This window comes from Cottoperca gobio, chromosome 17 (assembly GCF_900634415.1).
Source record: "Cottoperca gobio chromosome 17, fCotGob3.1, whole genome shotgun sequence".
In the NCBI taxonomy this organism is placed as follows: Eukaryota; Metazoa; Chordata; class Actinopteri; order Perciformes; family Bovichtidae; genus Cottoperca; species Cottoperca gobio.
Window position 1 is genome coordinate 22,314,782 of NC_041371.1, and position 17,184 is coordinate 22,331,965.

General features: G+C 42.7%; 1 protein-coding gene across 2 annotated transcripts in view; it reads left to right on the forward strand.

Moving 5' to 3' along the window:
• Nucleotides 1-17,184, forward strand: part of chd7 (chromodomain helicase DNA binding protein 7) — a 72,822-nt gene that overhangs the window by 43,916 nt on the left and 11,722 nt on the right. For both annotated transcript variants that reach the window (XM_029452895.1, XM_029452896.1), the window contains exons 13-27: nt 539-782; nt 1,893-2,069; nt 2,482-2,625; nt 2,729-2,827; nt 2,996-3,203; nt 3,785-4,001; nt 4,401-4,596; nt 4,812-4,979; nt 5,274-5,453; nt 5,582-5,692; nt 6,810-7,021; nt 9,743-9,942; nt 11,474-11,633; nt 14,609-14,698; nt 17,061-17,164. In XM_029452895.1, the coding sequence (XP_029308755.1) occupies nt 539-782; nt 1,893-2,069; nt 2,482-2,625; nt 2,729-2,827; nt 2,996-3,203; nt 3,785-4,001; nt 4,401-4,596; nt 4,812-4,979; nt 5,274-5,453; nt 5,582-5,692; nt 6,810-7,021; nt 9,743-9,942; nt 11,474-11,633; nt 14,609-14,698; nt 17,061-17,164 (2,510 nt within the window). The remainder of the gene's footprint in view (nt 1-538; nt 783-1,892; nt 2,070-2,481; nt 2,626-2,728; nt 2,828-2,995; nt 3,204-3,784; nt 4,002-4,400; nt 4,597-4,811; nt 4,980-5,273; nt 5,454-5,581; nt 5,693-6,809; nt 7,022-9,742; nt 9,943-11,473; nt 11,634-14,608; nt 14,699-17,060; nt 17,165-17,184) is intronic.

Here is a 17,184-nt window from a genome sequence, read left to right on the forward strand (position 1 = left end):
AATGAAATGTGTGCTCTGATAGGACCACAAGAGTCTGGAGACCAACATCTTCATCCAGTAGCACAAATAAAGATTGTAGTTGAACTTAAGTCTGAGTACATGCACATTGTTCTGTTCATGTGCCCCTAGTCTTACTGTTTGTCATGGATTTTGTGGAATATCATGGAAGTATCAGAGGTATATTTCAGGCCTGGGAAAAAATTAAGTAATCCCATCAAGTCTCTGAGTATGACATCATTTTCCAACTTGTCTTGCACATTTTTTACATTAGATCACTGGCGTGGTAAAACAGACAGCCTCATCCCCCACGGTAAAGCAGCATTAAAAAACAACAGGGAAAGATCGTTTAAGGTTATGGAAGCACATGTAAATGTTTTGGAGGTTTACATCAGGGCCACAGTTCAACTAGTCTGTGGAATCTGGGATGTTGGCATTGTTGTGTTTACTACTTTAGTGACACTGAAATACAAATGTAAAACACGGATCTTTCTGTTTTTATCCTCTCATTCACTCTGTCCACATCATCTGTCCTCCACAGACGTAACTGTATCTTGGCTGATGAGATGGGTCTAGGAAAGACCATCCAGTCCATTACATTCCTCTCTGAGGTTTTCAAGAAGGGCATTGAGGGGCCATTTCTGGTCATTGCCCCCCTCTCCACCATCCCCAACTGGGAGAGAGAGTTCAGGACCTGGACCGAGCTCAACGCCGTTGTCTACCACGGCAGCCAGGCCAGCCGTAAGACCATCCAGGCCTACGAGATGTACCACAGAGACGCACAGGTAAACACCTAATCTGCCCTTGTATGTAAAAAATAAAATGTTTTTGTCATAAAAGTACTAAGAGGAATATAAAACTGAAAAACCTTTTTCAAATGGCAAAAGAATGCATGGCCATAGGTAAAAAGGCTACTTAACTTAGTGCTACAAGAGCATAGCTCTATGTGCTATCTAGTCTCATTTTAGCTTGATCAACAATAGTGGTGATGTTTAATTTCTTTAAGGTGTTTCAAGAATTTTCTAACTTATAAATGTCTTATCCAGGCTTTCTTTATACATATTTCTATATTTGACAAAAGTGTAATTTTCTGATAATTTCTGCAGCCTAGATGGAAGCTCCGCCGACATAAATTGTAGTAAATTAGAAATGGACTAGAGAACTAAACAAGGATTACTGGCATACATCCTGTTAGCAGCAGAGAAATAACTAGGGCGATGTAGCTGCACAGTAGATGCGGCTGTGTGAGACCGTCAGCAGATCTGAACACCTCTTCTGTCAGGGGAAATGTTCAGCCAGCTAGGGATGGACAGTGCTCCTCTGCTGTGTAAGCTCTTCACACTCCTCTAGCTGTAAGCCATATACTGTAAGCTCTTATTGTACAATGCTGCAGACATCTCAGTCTCTCAGTGTAACCTATGCCACAGTGAGCCGGTGAAGAAAATAAGCTGTAGTAGTGGTGTCCTTGCTAGCTGCTTGTTCCTAATCCTGGTTGAGGTAATCCTCAAGGTCGCAATGGACGATGTGTTCTTTTCTCCTGTACTGCCTGCTTCACTACATACAGAAGGGACATATAACAGCTGCACGGGACACTTCTGGTCAATATTGTTTATTTCTGCCATGTTTTAGATGGCTATATTTTAAAGGGGTGTTTTGTTGTGTATTTGACCTGATACGAGTGAAGAAAACCAGTGGAAAATGTTTTGTCGCACAAGTTTATTTGTATTTTTAAAAAATGCAGTGAAAGCCATAAGACCAGAAAGTGAAAACTGTTTCCCTCCCAGATCAACGGTGTAAAATAATAAAGGAATTACTTACAAAGACGATATAGATCACTCTTAATGACCTTCATTCTTTCCCCTTTGTTAAACATCTTTCTTTCTTCACCCCTCCAGGGTAAGATAATAAAGGGAGTGTACCACTTCCACGCCGTGATAACGACCTTTGAGATGATTCTGACTGACTGTCCGGAGCTTCGCAGCGTGCCTTGGCGCTGTGTGGTGATAGACGAAGCCCACCGCCTCAAAAACCGAAACTGCAAACTACTGGAAGGACTCAAAATGATGGACATGGTGAGTGGAGGCCAGGGCAGGAGTTAGAAAGAGGCTTGTTCTCGCAATCAGTTATCCATATATCACTAGGCCTGTCTTCGACTCAAGAAATTCTTTAGTACGATCACGTGAACTAATTGGTTTGTTGATTTAATGAAAAGATCTGTATTGCTGAGTTTTCCCACAAAGTGTCACGCAAAAGCACCACTTCAAATCTTGTTCACTAGAGACGTGATAAACTACTAAAGACATCTTAGTCAACCAAGACCAAATCAACAGATTACTCGTGTAATCGACTAAGAGGGGCAGCCATAATGTATCACATCCTACTTTAAGTGTAGCACATGGTCTTTCTAATTCTACTTGAGATTTTTGTAGTTTTTCAAAGTAGAAACTTGAATTTGGACAAATGATCCCGATATCTTTCCTCCAGGAGCACAAAGTTCTGTTGACAGGAACTCCTCTCCAGAACACCGTGGAGGAGCTCTTCAGCTTACTCAACTTCCTGGAACCCGAGCGATTCCCTTCTGAACTGACATTCATGACTGAATTTGGAGACCTAAAGACTGAAGAACAGGTAAATGAACAATTCATAAGAGGGGGGAACGTCTTTTTCAACTTCCAACTTCATAAGGTTCCTACTCTGAATGAAGTACTAACTTAGCTTCTGTGCGTCTCAGGTTCAGAAACTGCAGGCCATTCTAAAGCCCATGATGTTGAGAAGACTGAAGGAGGATGTGGAGAAGAACCTGGCCCCGAAGGAGGAGACCATCATTGAGGTAGGACTGATGTCTGAAATCTTCTCTATTCTGGTGATGTTTCCAATTCACCTGTCAAACTAAGCCTCCATACTGTCAGTGTCTGCCAGAATCTTTAAAATTCTGTGTTGGAAATGGTCATGTTTCAGAAATGGAAAAATTAATTGCATCAACTCTTGTTGTTTTTAGGTGGAGCTGACCAACATGCAGAAGAAATACTACCGGGCCATTCTTGAGAAGAATTTCACTTTCCTGTCCAAAGGAGGCACAGGAGGCGGAGGAGGTGGCGGAGGAGGTGGCGGAGGAGGCGGAGGAGGCGGCGGAGCTGGCGTTCCCAACCTCCTCAACACCATGATGGAGCTGAGGAAATGCTGCAACCACCCCTACCTCATTAATGGTATAAACACACGATAACACACGGGTGTCAAACATGCGGGCCAATACCGGCCCGCCAGAAGGTCCAATCCGGCCCACGGGATGACTTTGCAAAGTGTAAAAATTAGTTGTTTTGATCATAAAGTAAAATACTGTTTCTAAATTTCCCTCTGTATCTATCTATCCAGATACCTGTGACGAAATGTTTTGTGCCTTTGTAGATACACTGTGATCTGTAAGTTGTAACACACATGTGTAAATGATAAACTGAAGCTTAATATTGTAGAAATTGCACCTTTTTTTCTTAAGAAATTTCAGGTTGTTCATAATGTTTTGTAAAAAAGATAGACATTTTCAGTATGTACTTGTACTTTTTTTTACACTAAAACGAAGGGAAGAATTTGGAGTTGTCGTTATTTATATGCTGTGATTTTACTGGTCCGGCCCACTTGAGATCAAATTGGCCTTTATGTGGCCCTTGAACTAAAATTTGTTTTGACACCCCTGCGCTAACAAAAATGAATTTAAGTAACCAAACTTTAAATGTTCCAAAATCATTTTTCTTTGTTTCCTGATGAGTTTCAATGTTTTTCATTTGTCCAGGAGCGGAAGAGAAGATCGCAGAGGAGTTCAGGGACTCCCATGGTGGCAGGGCAGACATGCCGGACATGGCCCTCCAAGCCATGGTCCAGGCTGCTGGCAAGCTAGTGCTCATTGACAAGCTGCTGCCCAAACTGAAGGCGGGCGGGCACAGAGTCCTGGTGTTCAGTCAGATGGTCCGCTGTCTGGACATCCTGGAGGACTACCTCATCCAGAAACGGTGAGAATGGAGACAAATGAAAATTTCCTTTTAAGATGTGCAAGGTGTAGTGGTGTCCTGATTTTGGCTCCTGAATATCTTCTGTTTGGGACTGTTCATCAGACAAAACAGAGCATTAATAACATCACCTTGGTCTTCAGGAAACTGGTGGGAATGTTAATGGTTTCCTGATTCACCCAGCAACTTAACGATAATAAAAATGATCATTAAGACTATAATCATTCTAGTCTTAAAACTATAAATGTAATAATCTTGATTTATTCATTTGACATGATGATGTAACTGGGAGAACGCAACTCCTGAAATTGCCGTGATGTGATCAGCCAGAGAGAAGTTGTGACTCTTAGTGTTGACTTTTCTGGGAATGATGTAACTCAAAATAATTCCCACTCTGTGCAGGTATCCTTATGAACGTATAGATGGCAGAGTTCGTGGTAACCTGCGGCAGGCCGCCATCGACCGCTTCTCCAGACCTGACTCGGACCGTTTTGTCTTCCTGCTGTGCACGAGAGCTGGAGGGCTCGGCATCAACCTGACTGCAGCAGATACCTGCATTATCTTTGACTCTGACTGGAACCCTCAGAATGACCTGCAGGTATGAACCAAACAGAGTCCTCACCAGCTTCAGGGTGGCAAGTATGGGCTTCAGAGTGTCTGCTGGATGTAATGACTGCCAGCCACATTTAGCTCTGCTTCACTGGACCATATCATTAGTCCTCTGCTGTAAGCTCACATGCCCAGCTGAATATACTCCTGTGGACTGAATAGAAGAGTAAGTAGAACAATGTTTCTGAATGCGTGCTCCTCCAGGCCCAGGCCAGGTGTCATCGTATTGGCCAGTCCAAGGCAGTCAAGATCTACCGCCTGATCACCAGGAACAGCTACGAGAGGGAGATGTTTGACAAGGCCAGTCTGAAGCTGGGACTGGACAAGGCCGTGCTCCAGAGCATGAGTGGACGAGAGAACGCCAACAGCGGGGTGAGACAAATCACACACACGCATCCAATATCCCGTGGATGGCTTCAGATTGATCTTTCTTGCATGTGTTTCAGCTTAGTGTGCCATGGGTCAGAAGACGAGTCCATATGCTGGACACGTGTCACTCACTCCATGTTTTCAGACAATTCTTTGGGTTCATGCTTGAGCTCTTGTTGGAGAGCACAACATGGCACCTGATACCTTACAGACACAAAATAAACTAAATTGATAGTTCAGCTAAAATATGTTTTTGTTTGCTCACTAAATAATAACACTAAATGTTGTCTGCTCCAGGTCCAGCAGTTGTCCAAGAAGGAGATTGAGGACCTGCTGAGAAAGGGAGCGTACGGAGCTCTAATGGACGAGGAAGATGAAGGATCAAAATTCTGTGAGGAAGACATCGACCAGATCCTCCAGAGACGAACCCACACCATCACTATAGAGTCTGAGGGCAAGGGCTCTACCTTTGCCAAGGTAAAAACTGAACACTGAAATCTGCTCCTTTTTTTTAAAAAAGATCTCATATAATCTATTCACACTGCATGTAAAGTTTGTAATGTGTGTTTACCTCCCATTCACCAACATGTTCTCCTTGTCTGCAGGCCAGTTTTGTTGCAGCAGGTAACCGAACAGACATTTCTTTGGAGGATCCAGACTTCTGGCAGAAGTGGGCCAAGAAGGCTGAGCTTGACCTGGACGCCATGAATGGACGGGTACTACACACAACCAAACATTCATACTGTAAACAGAAGTTCCTGCAATGTGAGACCCACCCTCAAACATGCCCAAATGGAGCCAGAATAATGTGCTTCTAAATACTTATGTCTCACGAACACACACTTGGTGGTGTCCCCTTATAGAAAGGGGGACTAGCAGTGGTAAGTAGACATTGCTATCACCACAAGCTATGAGGAGGAGGGAGAGGTGGAAAGATCAGGAGGGAAGCAGAGAGAGAGAGAGAGAGAGAGAGAGAGATTAATATTGACAGTTGGGAATCTCCTCTCTTCCTTAATTACCCATGTTTTCCCTGCTCTCATGTGTGTGTTTGAGCGAGAGAGAGTAAGCTGCTTAGCTCCACTTAACGGAGCGCAGATGCCTGGAGGGTATAGAGATATCACTTAGACTAGTGCTCACATACACACGGATACACAAGCTTTCTTGCATTCTTACACACACATATAGTGCTCTGCTAACAGGCTTCTTTATTTTCTTGCTCTCCTTCCCTTTCTATATTTGTTCACTTTTTGTATTTGTCCCTCCTGGTTTCTTCTCTCCCCTCCCTCGCTGCCTCTCTTGTGAAGGGCCCTCCACTGGAACACTTAATCCAGCTCTACGAGCATGAATACGGGCGGCTCCCCTGGGATTTCTTATTGTGATGTTAAAATGGAAATGACTGCAGAGCTCTGTGATAATTGTGGAGCTAACTACTACCCTGTTTGCGCATATTAATGGTATTGCGAGGGGAAAAAATCTAATTAATTGAACAAAAATGTAATTCATTAGGAACATAATTAATGCCTGTTTGTTTGAGCTGGGAAGAAATGTTCTCAGCATCAGGAGTGAAACACAGGACCAAATATCCAATTATTCAGAATTCGTACAGAAGATGCCATGAGGTTCACACTTATCATAGAAGTCATAGATGTCAGAATGTAATAGATGTGTACAAATGGGCCACTTCACAGGAATAAAGCAGAAGGTGCTTTGCATATTGTTGTTGATGGATTTCAGGCCACCTGTAATTGTAACCAGGTTCTTAGTAAATAATAAAAATTTCATCTAGACTATAAAAGTACACAGAATAAATATTTTCATTGAATTTGTCTCCAGAACACGCTGGTGATTGACACGCCGAGGGTGAGGAAGCAAACCCGGCACTTCAGCAGTGCCAAAGAGGACGAGATGCTCGAGTTCTCCGAGTTGGAAAGCGAAGACGACGAACCGAGCAAACCCTCATCCAAACCACGACGGCCCCAAGACAAAACTCAGGGCTACCCCCGATCTGAGTGCTTCAGAGTGGAGAAGAACCTGCTGGTCTACGGGTCAGTCGTGTTTCCTACTCAAAAACAATGTTGATCACTGGCTTATTTACAAAAATGGCTACTTAAGACATGGAATCTTTCATGAAAAGTGTTTTATTTTTTTCAGACTTCTGTCACAGACAATATAATGCAACAAAAAGGGAAAATATAATTTGTTTAATTAGGGCGAATTAATTACAAGCTTTGGGATTGATTAATTAATCTAAATTAATCGCATATCAATATTTGCTGTGAGAAGCATTTCAAAATATTCAAATAGATTTTGGAAGATGAGTGAATCAATGAGCAGCATTATAAACTGGTCAACATGTCTTTTATTTCAATACGTTTTCTCCAATATCTTGTTTTACACAATTATCTTAGACAACACAGACCAACAGTTTGACATAAAGTGCAATTTAAAATCTGGCATAACATCTTTCATTGCACAATAAACAATATGTTTAAAAGTTGTGTCATGTGACGCCATCTGTAAAGCCTCCGTTAGCCCCCTGTCCTCTACCACCTGCAGTCCATTGTAATACATTTCCTGATGGAGTTGTTAATGTGTCTCAGGTAGATCGACTCATGCTGCGTCTGATCGAGAGATGACGAGACGGGTCGCTCACTTTAGCATCAGCGGCGGTGCTAGCTAGCTCCGAGCTAGCTGCTAAGTGCTTTGCGTTGAAGTGATATTTCAGGCTTGAAGTTCTCCGATGGTTCGAACATTCTTTGCTGCAGGAATCGCACAGAACATCAACAGTTACATCCGGGAGTTTATTAAATGTAAACTTTCTATTCACTGGGCCAAGTAACGTTTTCTCATCCGCTTCATCATGTTGACGAGGCTGCTGTGGCCGCGCTGCGTTGGTGACGTAAAAAGTCAAGGGGGGGGGGGGGGCATCTAAGACCGCGATTAAGCTGCGTAAATCTTTTCACGTTATTTTTTCTGTGATTAATTAATCAAAATTAACGCGCTAATTCGACAGCCCTAGTTCAAATACATAAATGATTGAATGAAATAATAAATTGAAATGAGTGCTCTGTTTACAGGAAAAGGAATAGATTGGGTCAACAGTTGGGGAAACTTATTTGCTTTTGTTTTTTTGCTGGGCGTTGGTGGATAAGATTAATACCACATTTCTGTCTCCTAAATATGAAGCTACAGCCAGGAGACAGTTAGCTTACCTTAGCATAAAGTGTGTGTGTGAGACCATATGCTTGTTTCCCAAAACGGTTGAACTATTCTGTTTTAAATATGCAAAGATAACGCATATTAAGGTAAAATCAAAGGACAAAGAAAATAATTAAAACCTTCATACAACATGTTAAGGTACTTCTCCAGGGAGCATGTATGAATGTTAAAAGTACAACATTAAAAAACCCTCACTGAAGTCGACAATTCAATAGAAGAGAATAAATCTAATTAGGTTGTGGTGGATGTGGAGTCATGCTGGTGGGCTGAGTTCATTACTCAGCTAATGTTTGTGTATTAAAGAGCACACAAGTTAATGGACGCAGACCTGCACATGGTGTGATTTAGTAGACAAATCCTTACACTCAAGGCCATCAACACACGGCCTAATCAGAGGTGCCGTTAAACACACTCATTCACACATACACACTTGTATACACCAAGCATGCCAATTGTAGTGCACACGCAGGGACATTGGAGAGCATGGCGCTGACATACACACACTTGACTAATGTCACACACCTTTTAAAAAGAGAGTCCACAGTAATGCACTTTTTAGGCCCACTGTTTTTCCCATTCTTCGCAAAATCCTGATTTAAAACTTTAAAATTCTCTTCAGGAAAAGCCTATAGATGATGCATATAATTGCATTTAATGCATAGAGAGAAATAGAAACGGATACAAGTACATTATACTGCACACACAGGCAGATTGACACACTTACCACAGACTGCGATAATCGGGTCTATAACCATTTTCATGGCTGACTTGTGTGTGTGTGGGAACACTGGTGCTAGTGAGATGTCAGCGTTGTTATTGTTACAGTCTAGTCTTGTGGCCTGAGGCTGTAGGACAGAAAAACACACTGTCTGACTAGGCCTGTCCTCTCTGCTCAGTGCTCTGTTGTCTTTTCCCATCATCCAGCTCTCTCTCACTCACTCACCCTCGTCCACCATTTCCCCCTGTCTAAAATCATCATTCAGAGTAAGACTGATTCTCATGGTTCAGTGAAGATTTGAAAGCAGCAGTGGAAAGAATGTAGTCGACAACAAGACAGTATTAGGGATGCTGTCCACCATAGCAGCGCTTACTCTCCATGAACACACAGACAGAGCCTGGGTGGCACTAGTTAGGCTGACAGTAGCAGTCAAGTACAGACTGGTAAAATGTATAACACTTTAGTTGGCCTGCAACTACCGATTATTTTCCAGATGAATAGTTTGGTCCATAAAACGTTTGAAAATCTGGGATGGACATCGTTGCAACTCCACATTTTAGTATAGGAAACGTTCAAATTTCAGTTTAAAACCTCTATCTAAGTATAGCAGATAACCAGGTTAATTTTCAGCACTTTATTTATTCAAACAAATTTCACCCGCTTAATTACATTTCTTCGTCCAAAGGATGGCTAACACTATGCCAGCTGCCTCTTTTCAAAATGTTGAATTATTTTTTCCACATATGTGACAATGCTGTGTAATGTTAAACGGATATTGTATATAAAAATATTTGATGTTCCTTCCTTTTTTCTCCATGTCTGTCTCTAGTTGGGGTAGGTGGAGTGACATCCTGGCTCATGGTCGCTTCAAGCGCCCCCTGAAGGAGGCCGATGTGGAAAAAATCTGCAGAGCTCTCCTGGCCTACTGCCTGCTGCATTACCGTGGAGACGAGAATATCAAGAGCTTCATCTGGGACCTGATCACGCCAAGTGAAGACGGGACTACCAAGACGTTAACCAACCACTCCGGTAACACACACACTGTAAACTGTTGACACACTGTATATACTCACAAACCCACTGCTATGTGGGACTCTACCAACATGTTAAGTCTGAGAATGACTGAGCTGATGATGGACTAATATTGTAACTTTAAAGTGACATTGTTCTTATAACGTTTTAATTGCAGAGGAGTTCCCCCTTCTAGAGCTGATGGGTGGGTGAGAAAGTAGGCAGTACAGTTGGGTGGTAATTGGAGTAATACCAGGGTGTTGAGGCCCAAGTGAGTTGGTCACCTAAAAGAAAACGATTACCGTATTTTCCGCACTATAGAGCGCACTGGATTATAAGGCGCACTGTCAATGAATGGTCTATTTTCGATCTTTTTTCATATATAAAGCGCACCGGACTATAAGGCGCATTAAGCGAAACAAAACAGTCAGATAAGTCAGTCAGTCAAACTTTATTAAACGTGTTCACAATAACTCTCAACATTGTTCAAACGTTAATGAGCGTATTCACAATAACTCCCAACCTTGTTCAGTTGTAACACGTAAAAAAAACACTCTGATACCGCGAAATGGTCTTCTTTACTTGGCGCAGGTCATCTTCTTGCTTCCTCCACTTCCGTACCATTGATTCATTAATGTTGAATTCTCTCGCAGCTGCTCTATTCCCATGTTCTACTGCGTGACTGATAGCCTTGAGTTTGAAGTCCGCGTCGTAAGCGTGTCTCTTGACAGGTGCCATTTTGGGGTCCTTATACACACACACACTGTAATATTATGGTGAAGCACAGTATGTATTACTCCGCGACGCGGACTACGGTAGCCGTAATGCTGCAAGCGGTGTGGCTTTGTAGTTTACCAAAGTCGTACTAAAACATTTTGACAGAGCGCCGTGTACCACACAAAATCGCTTCGTGATCAGTAACCACAACCAGAATTAATCCATATATAAAGCGCTCCGGATTATAAGGCGCACTGTCGCTTTTTGAGAAAATTAAAGGCTTTTAAGTGCGCCTTATAGTCCGGAAAATACGGTACTGTGATGCAGTTTCAGTCCTGTTTGAACAGAGTGCTCGTCTTGTGCTCTGTCATTAGTCACATCCCTCTGTTTTATTGCTACAACTTGCAATTCTTGACACTTTTAACTTCTGTGAGTGTTGGTATAACACAACCATTCTTCAATGCTGAGATACTTAATCTTACTTGGAGAATTAAAATGTTGTTATATTCACGAAAACAAGCCAAAGTTTACAAATGTCTAAGAAAAAGAATCTGCACAAGAACCTCATCCAAATAAGATGTTTGCAGTAAACATGTAATCTGACCAGACATTTAATGCCATTTTTGGATGCTGCCACGTTTCCTGCACTATTGTGCTTTGATACTGAGGCCTTATCCCAGTCAGTGCTTCCTCATTTAGATAACTGAACCCAGCTATTCTGCTGGCCATGTTTTGGAACATGTTGTGGAAATGTTTGAAGGTTTACAGACTCATTTGTAGAAGCCCCTGACTGTTGTCTGAGCTCCTTGTATCTCTGTCCCTCTCTCTCCAGGTCTCTCTACCCCAGTCCCTCGAGGCAGGAAGGGCAAAAAGGGGAAGCCAGCGGCCCCGGCTCCACAGACTCCAAGAGCTGATTGGCTGGCCAGCTGCAATCCTGACCACTTACTGCAAGAGGACAGCTACAAGAGACACCTGAAACATCACTGTAACAAGTAGGCCTTTCTCTGTCACACACTCTGACTCACCTAAAACCCCATGGCAGTGTCCAATATATTGCTTAAAAATGTGTAGCGGCCATTAACGGTTTATGAAAGGATTATAGGTAAATAGTTGTTCACATAGTGGAATTGTTGATGGATACCAAACTAATGTTGAACGAGCCGTGGCTGTAAAACCATTACATGGATAAAAGTGGCAGGTGTGATGGTTTGAGACTTGCTCTACAACTGTACACACAACTTTAACGGATGCAGCAGCCTCCCCGTTTTCCCACACACACACCACCACACACACACACACACACACTTGTATGCTCTGTGGTCAGCTCTCTCTCCTGTTGTCAGGGAGATATGCTTCAATTCCAAGATTTTTTTTCTTCTGGGGGGAAGTTTGTTTGTTTGTGTGTGTGTCTGGCCGTGTGCCAGGCCAGGTGCTAGGCAGGCAGACCTGTTGGAAGTGGGTAAAAGACGTACACACACACACACACACACACACACACACACACACTTGGGGGTGATTATGTGGTGCCATCTGCTAGGCTGGAGCACAGCGTTGTGTGGCTAATCAGGCCTGGCACATTGATGGATGAGCTCACACAGCCTGCCAACAAACACACACACTGCAACTTGTGATGCCATTGATGCACAAACACACACACTGCAGAATGAGTTGCAAGTGACGGTCTTTATACCCTTCCCCCGTCTTCTCCGTCCTCTCCAAACTTTCTGTTCCCTCCCTTCCATCTCCGCTCTGTCTTTTCAATTCTTTTTCTCTCCGCTCCTCCCACTCAACGCCTCCCCTTTAACCCTTTAACACCTAAGCCAAAAACGGAATTTGAGTTTAGTGGTTTAGTGAACAAAGAACACTGCAATTGTACACGAATAAGAGATTTAACATATTACATTTGAAGTTTGAAATGTATACAACTATTTCCAGTAAAGGTTGAGAGTCTTTTACTCTTAAATCTGCAAAAACAGGCCATAAAATGGAAAATATGTCCAGTTGTTTTTCCCCACACAGGGTAATTCTCTACTCTGAGTGTCCCTTCACATGCAGAGGTCTTGGTGGTACTGCCAGTGACGGTTCCTGTCTGGCTGCAGACACAGGCCCACATCACAGTCCTCACACTTCCAGGCAGTGCTCCTCTTGCAGAGTTCAGAGTTTGAAGTCGATGGTGTAGCCGTTCATGACAGCAGGCACAAAAAACTTCAGCCCCCACTTTGTTGGCTTGGCCTTCATGTACTGCTTGATGCTGAGCCTGGCCTTGGTACCAACCATCCTCTTGTCCACTGCAAGGTGCTGTCTTGGGTGGTCGATGGCCTTACAGTTCATGCATATCATTTCCATGAGAGGTCTGACCCGGTGGAGGTGGTCACAATCCTCGGTGCCCTTCTTCTGATCATTTTTCTCTGGGTCACTCAGATGAAGATTAGATCAAATGGCCATGAACTGTCCTGTACAGTCTGGGGACATGACAGTGGCAGGGAATGACACATGGAAAATGGTTTGCTTACACCAAAAGTTGCTCATCTTTCTGCAGGTCCAAAACTGACATGTACAGCAACATGCCTGTGGATTTCTTGAGTTATTTCAGTGCAGATGAACTTGCTCCTTCTCTCCAGGCTTTTGGCTGCATTCTTGTTTGTGTATTCAGAGAGGAGTTTGTAAACTGCAGCATCAAAGTGGGAATAAATGTCACCTGGTGCTGGGTTTCCCATATCGAGAAGGGGTTGGACACCTGGGGTGGTTGAGGGACTCCATCATCGGGCTCTGCCTCAGTCTGCCATCTTTGATGATGTGGTGAGGGGCTTCTGTGTCTGACAGCATCACCAGATCATCCAGCATCCCCACAGCTTCTCCCTCTACAGGCCTGAATGTGATCTCTGGTGACACCTCGTGATCTCTGGTGACACCTCCTCCTCTCCAGCTAAAGCCTGCAAACAGCCTCTGCTAAGACGCAGGCTACTTGAAGAAGACGCGCACATTTATGCATATAAAGTACAATTGCACACCTAGTACAATCTTACAGACTTGGTACACTGTTCTAAACAAGTCACCACGCAATACAAGTGTTGATTTGCATACCGTCTTGCTTCCATTTGAATTAAATCCTATGTTCTCCGGCTCTATTTCTCCGCTGTGTTGTCTGTTTCTCCACTGTGTGTGTGTGTGTGTGTGTGTGTGTGTGTATTCGGTCAAAACAAAGGCGATGTCTCGCGGGCTCCGGGAGGGCTGTAAGTGAAGTTACTGTAATGAGTCGATATATGCTGTAAAGCGCAGAGTCAGCTTTCAGAAACCATTGGAATTTTTTCGATAGCGCAAACCATGACGTAATTACGGTAATCCAAAGTTTCGCTTGTGCAATGTGTCGCCGACGACACGTTCGGGTTTAAAGGGTTAACCCCCCTCTGTGTTCTGCCCCAAACGCTGCTATTGGCATTAAATCCTGGTGACAAATCTGGTGACAAATGTTTACAGTGAAGCAGATCTCCCAGATAGCAGCAGCACTTCCAATGTCACACGATCAGATCTGACTCTCATTCTTAAGCCATGACTGAAGTGATTCATTTTACTGTGGGAGATGCTGGAAGAGTAACTCTGACTAGGAACATCTGTAATTTATATCCAGAGAAGATGACCATCCATTTGACAGCAGTTGTAGAAAAAACCGCTGAAAGGCAATAATGATCTGAAGAGATTTAGATTTTTTTTTTTTTATCCTCCAGTCAGTCCAGTGTGCATATTGTTATCAGGTCTCCCCTGCTAAGGAAGTATCTCCTATCAGAGGCATTATGAAGGACTTTGACCAATAAGTCAGAAAATATATTCTGCTGTATTCTTGTTTTTACAGATTAATTTTATGAGAGGATTGTATTTGAAGGATAATAATTGTTCATCTTGTCTATGTTAAACTACACCAGACACCTCCCCTAAAGGATCATTTCACCAACTTGACTTTGTTCTGCAGGGTGCTGCTGAGGGTGAGGATGCTGTATTATCTGCGGCAGGAAGTCATCGGCGACCAGGCCGAGCGTATTCTGGAAGGAGCTGACTCCAGGTTGGTAAACATTCAGTGTCTTCGTCTTCCTGTCTCTTTCACCACATTTTGCCCCGCTATAGAAGACCAATTTCAATATAGGCCATTTTATTCTTCCTTCTCAGAAAACCAGTGGTTTCCGTTTGTGTTGTCAAACTCAGAATGGCTCCATTATTTATCCAACATTTTGTAATTAGAATTTGTAACTCATCCAGACCTCCTTAAGTGGCCATAAGTTATGTAACCTGATATTCATTTTAAACTCAAAAAAATCACTTCATCCACCCTGTGCAGCAGAGTATGTTTCCTTGAATACATCCTACTAGGTGTTTACAATCAATAGAAAGGCTTTCATGCATCATTAAAGTGAGTTGAGATGGATATTTATATGGTTGTGTGATGAATTATTACTAGAGTGTATTTCTGCCTGTTCTAGTGGCCTCTTTGGCAGAGTTCTTTCTATTCTGACAGATACAACACAGTTACTTTATCTGGGGAAAATTAGCTTTTTATTTCAGTTTTGACCCATTTAGAGGTTTTTTTCCACATTTTGACAAGCTCCTGCTTATTAGCATTTGGCACGAGGCCTTGCAGTACAAGGTTGTTGATTTGAAGGTTAACTATACGGTTTTCTTCACCTCATTCTGACAACTCCTTCACTGCTTCCTCCAGCTTTTTCTCTGTCGCACTACACTTTTCTTGCCATCTGTCCATCTCTCCCTTCTCTCTGCAGTCCACTTTAGTCTCTCATCATCTCCCATCCCCCTCTCATCACCCTTTCACCCAGATGTGAATGCATTTATAATGTGGAGCACGTGCACTTCATGTTGATCGTGTGTGCGTGTGCGTGCGTGCCAGACGTGAGCATACGGGGTGCCATCGTGCCAGCATATGCCAGGGGGATTTAGCATGCCAGTCTTGGCGCGTATGTGTGAGTGTTGCCAAGGCCGGGCATGCTGCTGTTTGCAGAGATAAGGGACTGTTTCCCTGGTTTCTTGCCTCCTCCTGTCACCCTCTGTCTTTCTGCTTCCATTGTGTATTGTACCCTTTCTCTCCATAACTAGTTGCAAACACCATTTTCTTCCTCCTTTCCATAATGTAGAATTACTTTTTTTTTTTTTTTGGTGCCACAACATAGAATCTACCTTGCAAAAACATTTCTCGTTATAACTGTTCTCAGTTTGTCATTTACATGCAGGATGTGTTCTGTTGACCAAATACTTGATTTTGACTTTTTGTTTTTTTTTATTGAAAAAAAAAAATAGCTTATAGTCTGAGTTTAGATGTTCCTCTTTTTACAGTACTGTAATTCTCTGCCTTGGTATTCCTTGTCCTTGTCAAAACGCCTCCGTTACAGCGACGGTTCAGTTGGAGATTCAGGTGTTGTGCTAGTAGCAGCTAATATAGCCTGGAGCATCAATCAGAGATGATCAGCGTGCTACAGAGGTCTCACTTCTTTCTAACTTCACACCTCCAGATTTATTTTCATTTTCAAACGTTTAGTCTTCAACCATTGTGATCAGTTTGAGCTCTGCTCATCAGAGCCCTGTTTCTCCTTAATGAACTCTATCTAATGTATTGATGCTATAGAGCTGCATGTTGCGCCTCTTAAATGGGTTATTGTATTATAGTCATGCCTCAGGTTGGATACTGTTTTGACCTTATCAATTCTGATCCCAATTATGCTGATTAATTTAGCTTCTTAATTAAAGAAATTAAAAAGATAAAATAAATGATTGACAGAGAGCTGTGACACACAAAAGAAAAGTTGGTAACCTCTTCAAGTAAAAAGGCGTGAAGTTAGAGAAGAAAACAAATGTGTTCAAACAAAACAGTTCTTGTTTTGAGCAGATTTAGGCTGCTACCAAAGTAAATTGAATATTGAGGCAGTTTTCCAAGTCTTCTCCATCCTCTTTAAAACTTGTTTTTCACTTGACTATTTCCTGCTAGAATTTCTGGTACTGGGATGTCTTTGAAGAAAATACATTATTTAGGCATCATTTTGGTACTGTGATTACATTTTGTTGCATCACCACTCTTTTTTGGATCCATTTTTCAGTTATTTCTAGATTGACATTTCCATGGCAACAAAACACACCAGCAAGCAGTACTTCCTGTTTAGATTATTCATCCTTTTTCCGGTAGTTTCGGTAACTTACTGCTCATTCAAAAGGGGAAGGGGAAATATTTGGGTTTATCCATCACCTGGAGACACTTTGGGATATCAAAGGTGCATAATACAACATGCAACTAAATAACTCTGCTTGCACACTAATATGGGATGTTTATTTTAATCTCTGGTTGGCACAACTGAAGCAAATTGAAAATGGACAAACGGTTTACTTTAATTATCAGTGATTTGATGTGTTTATTTCTGCCACAGTGAGCTGGATATCTGGATTCCCCAGCCTTTCCACGCTGAAGTCCCGGCCGACTGGTGGGACAGCGAGGCCGACAAATCCCTGCTCATCGGCGTCTTCAAACACGGTAAGAAACTCGCAACTCCT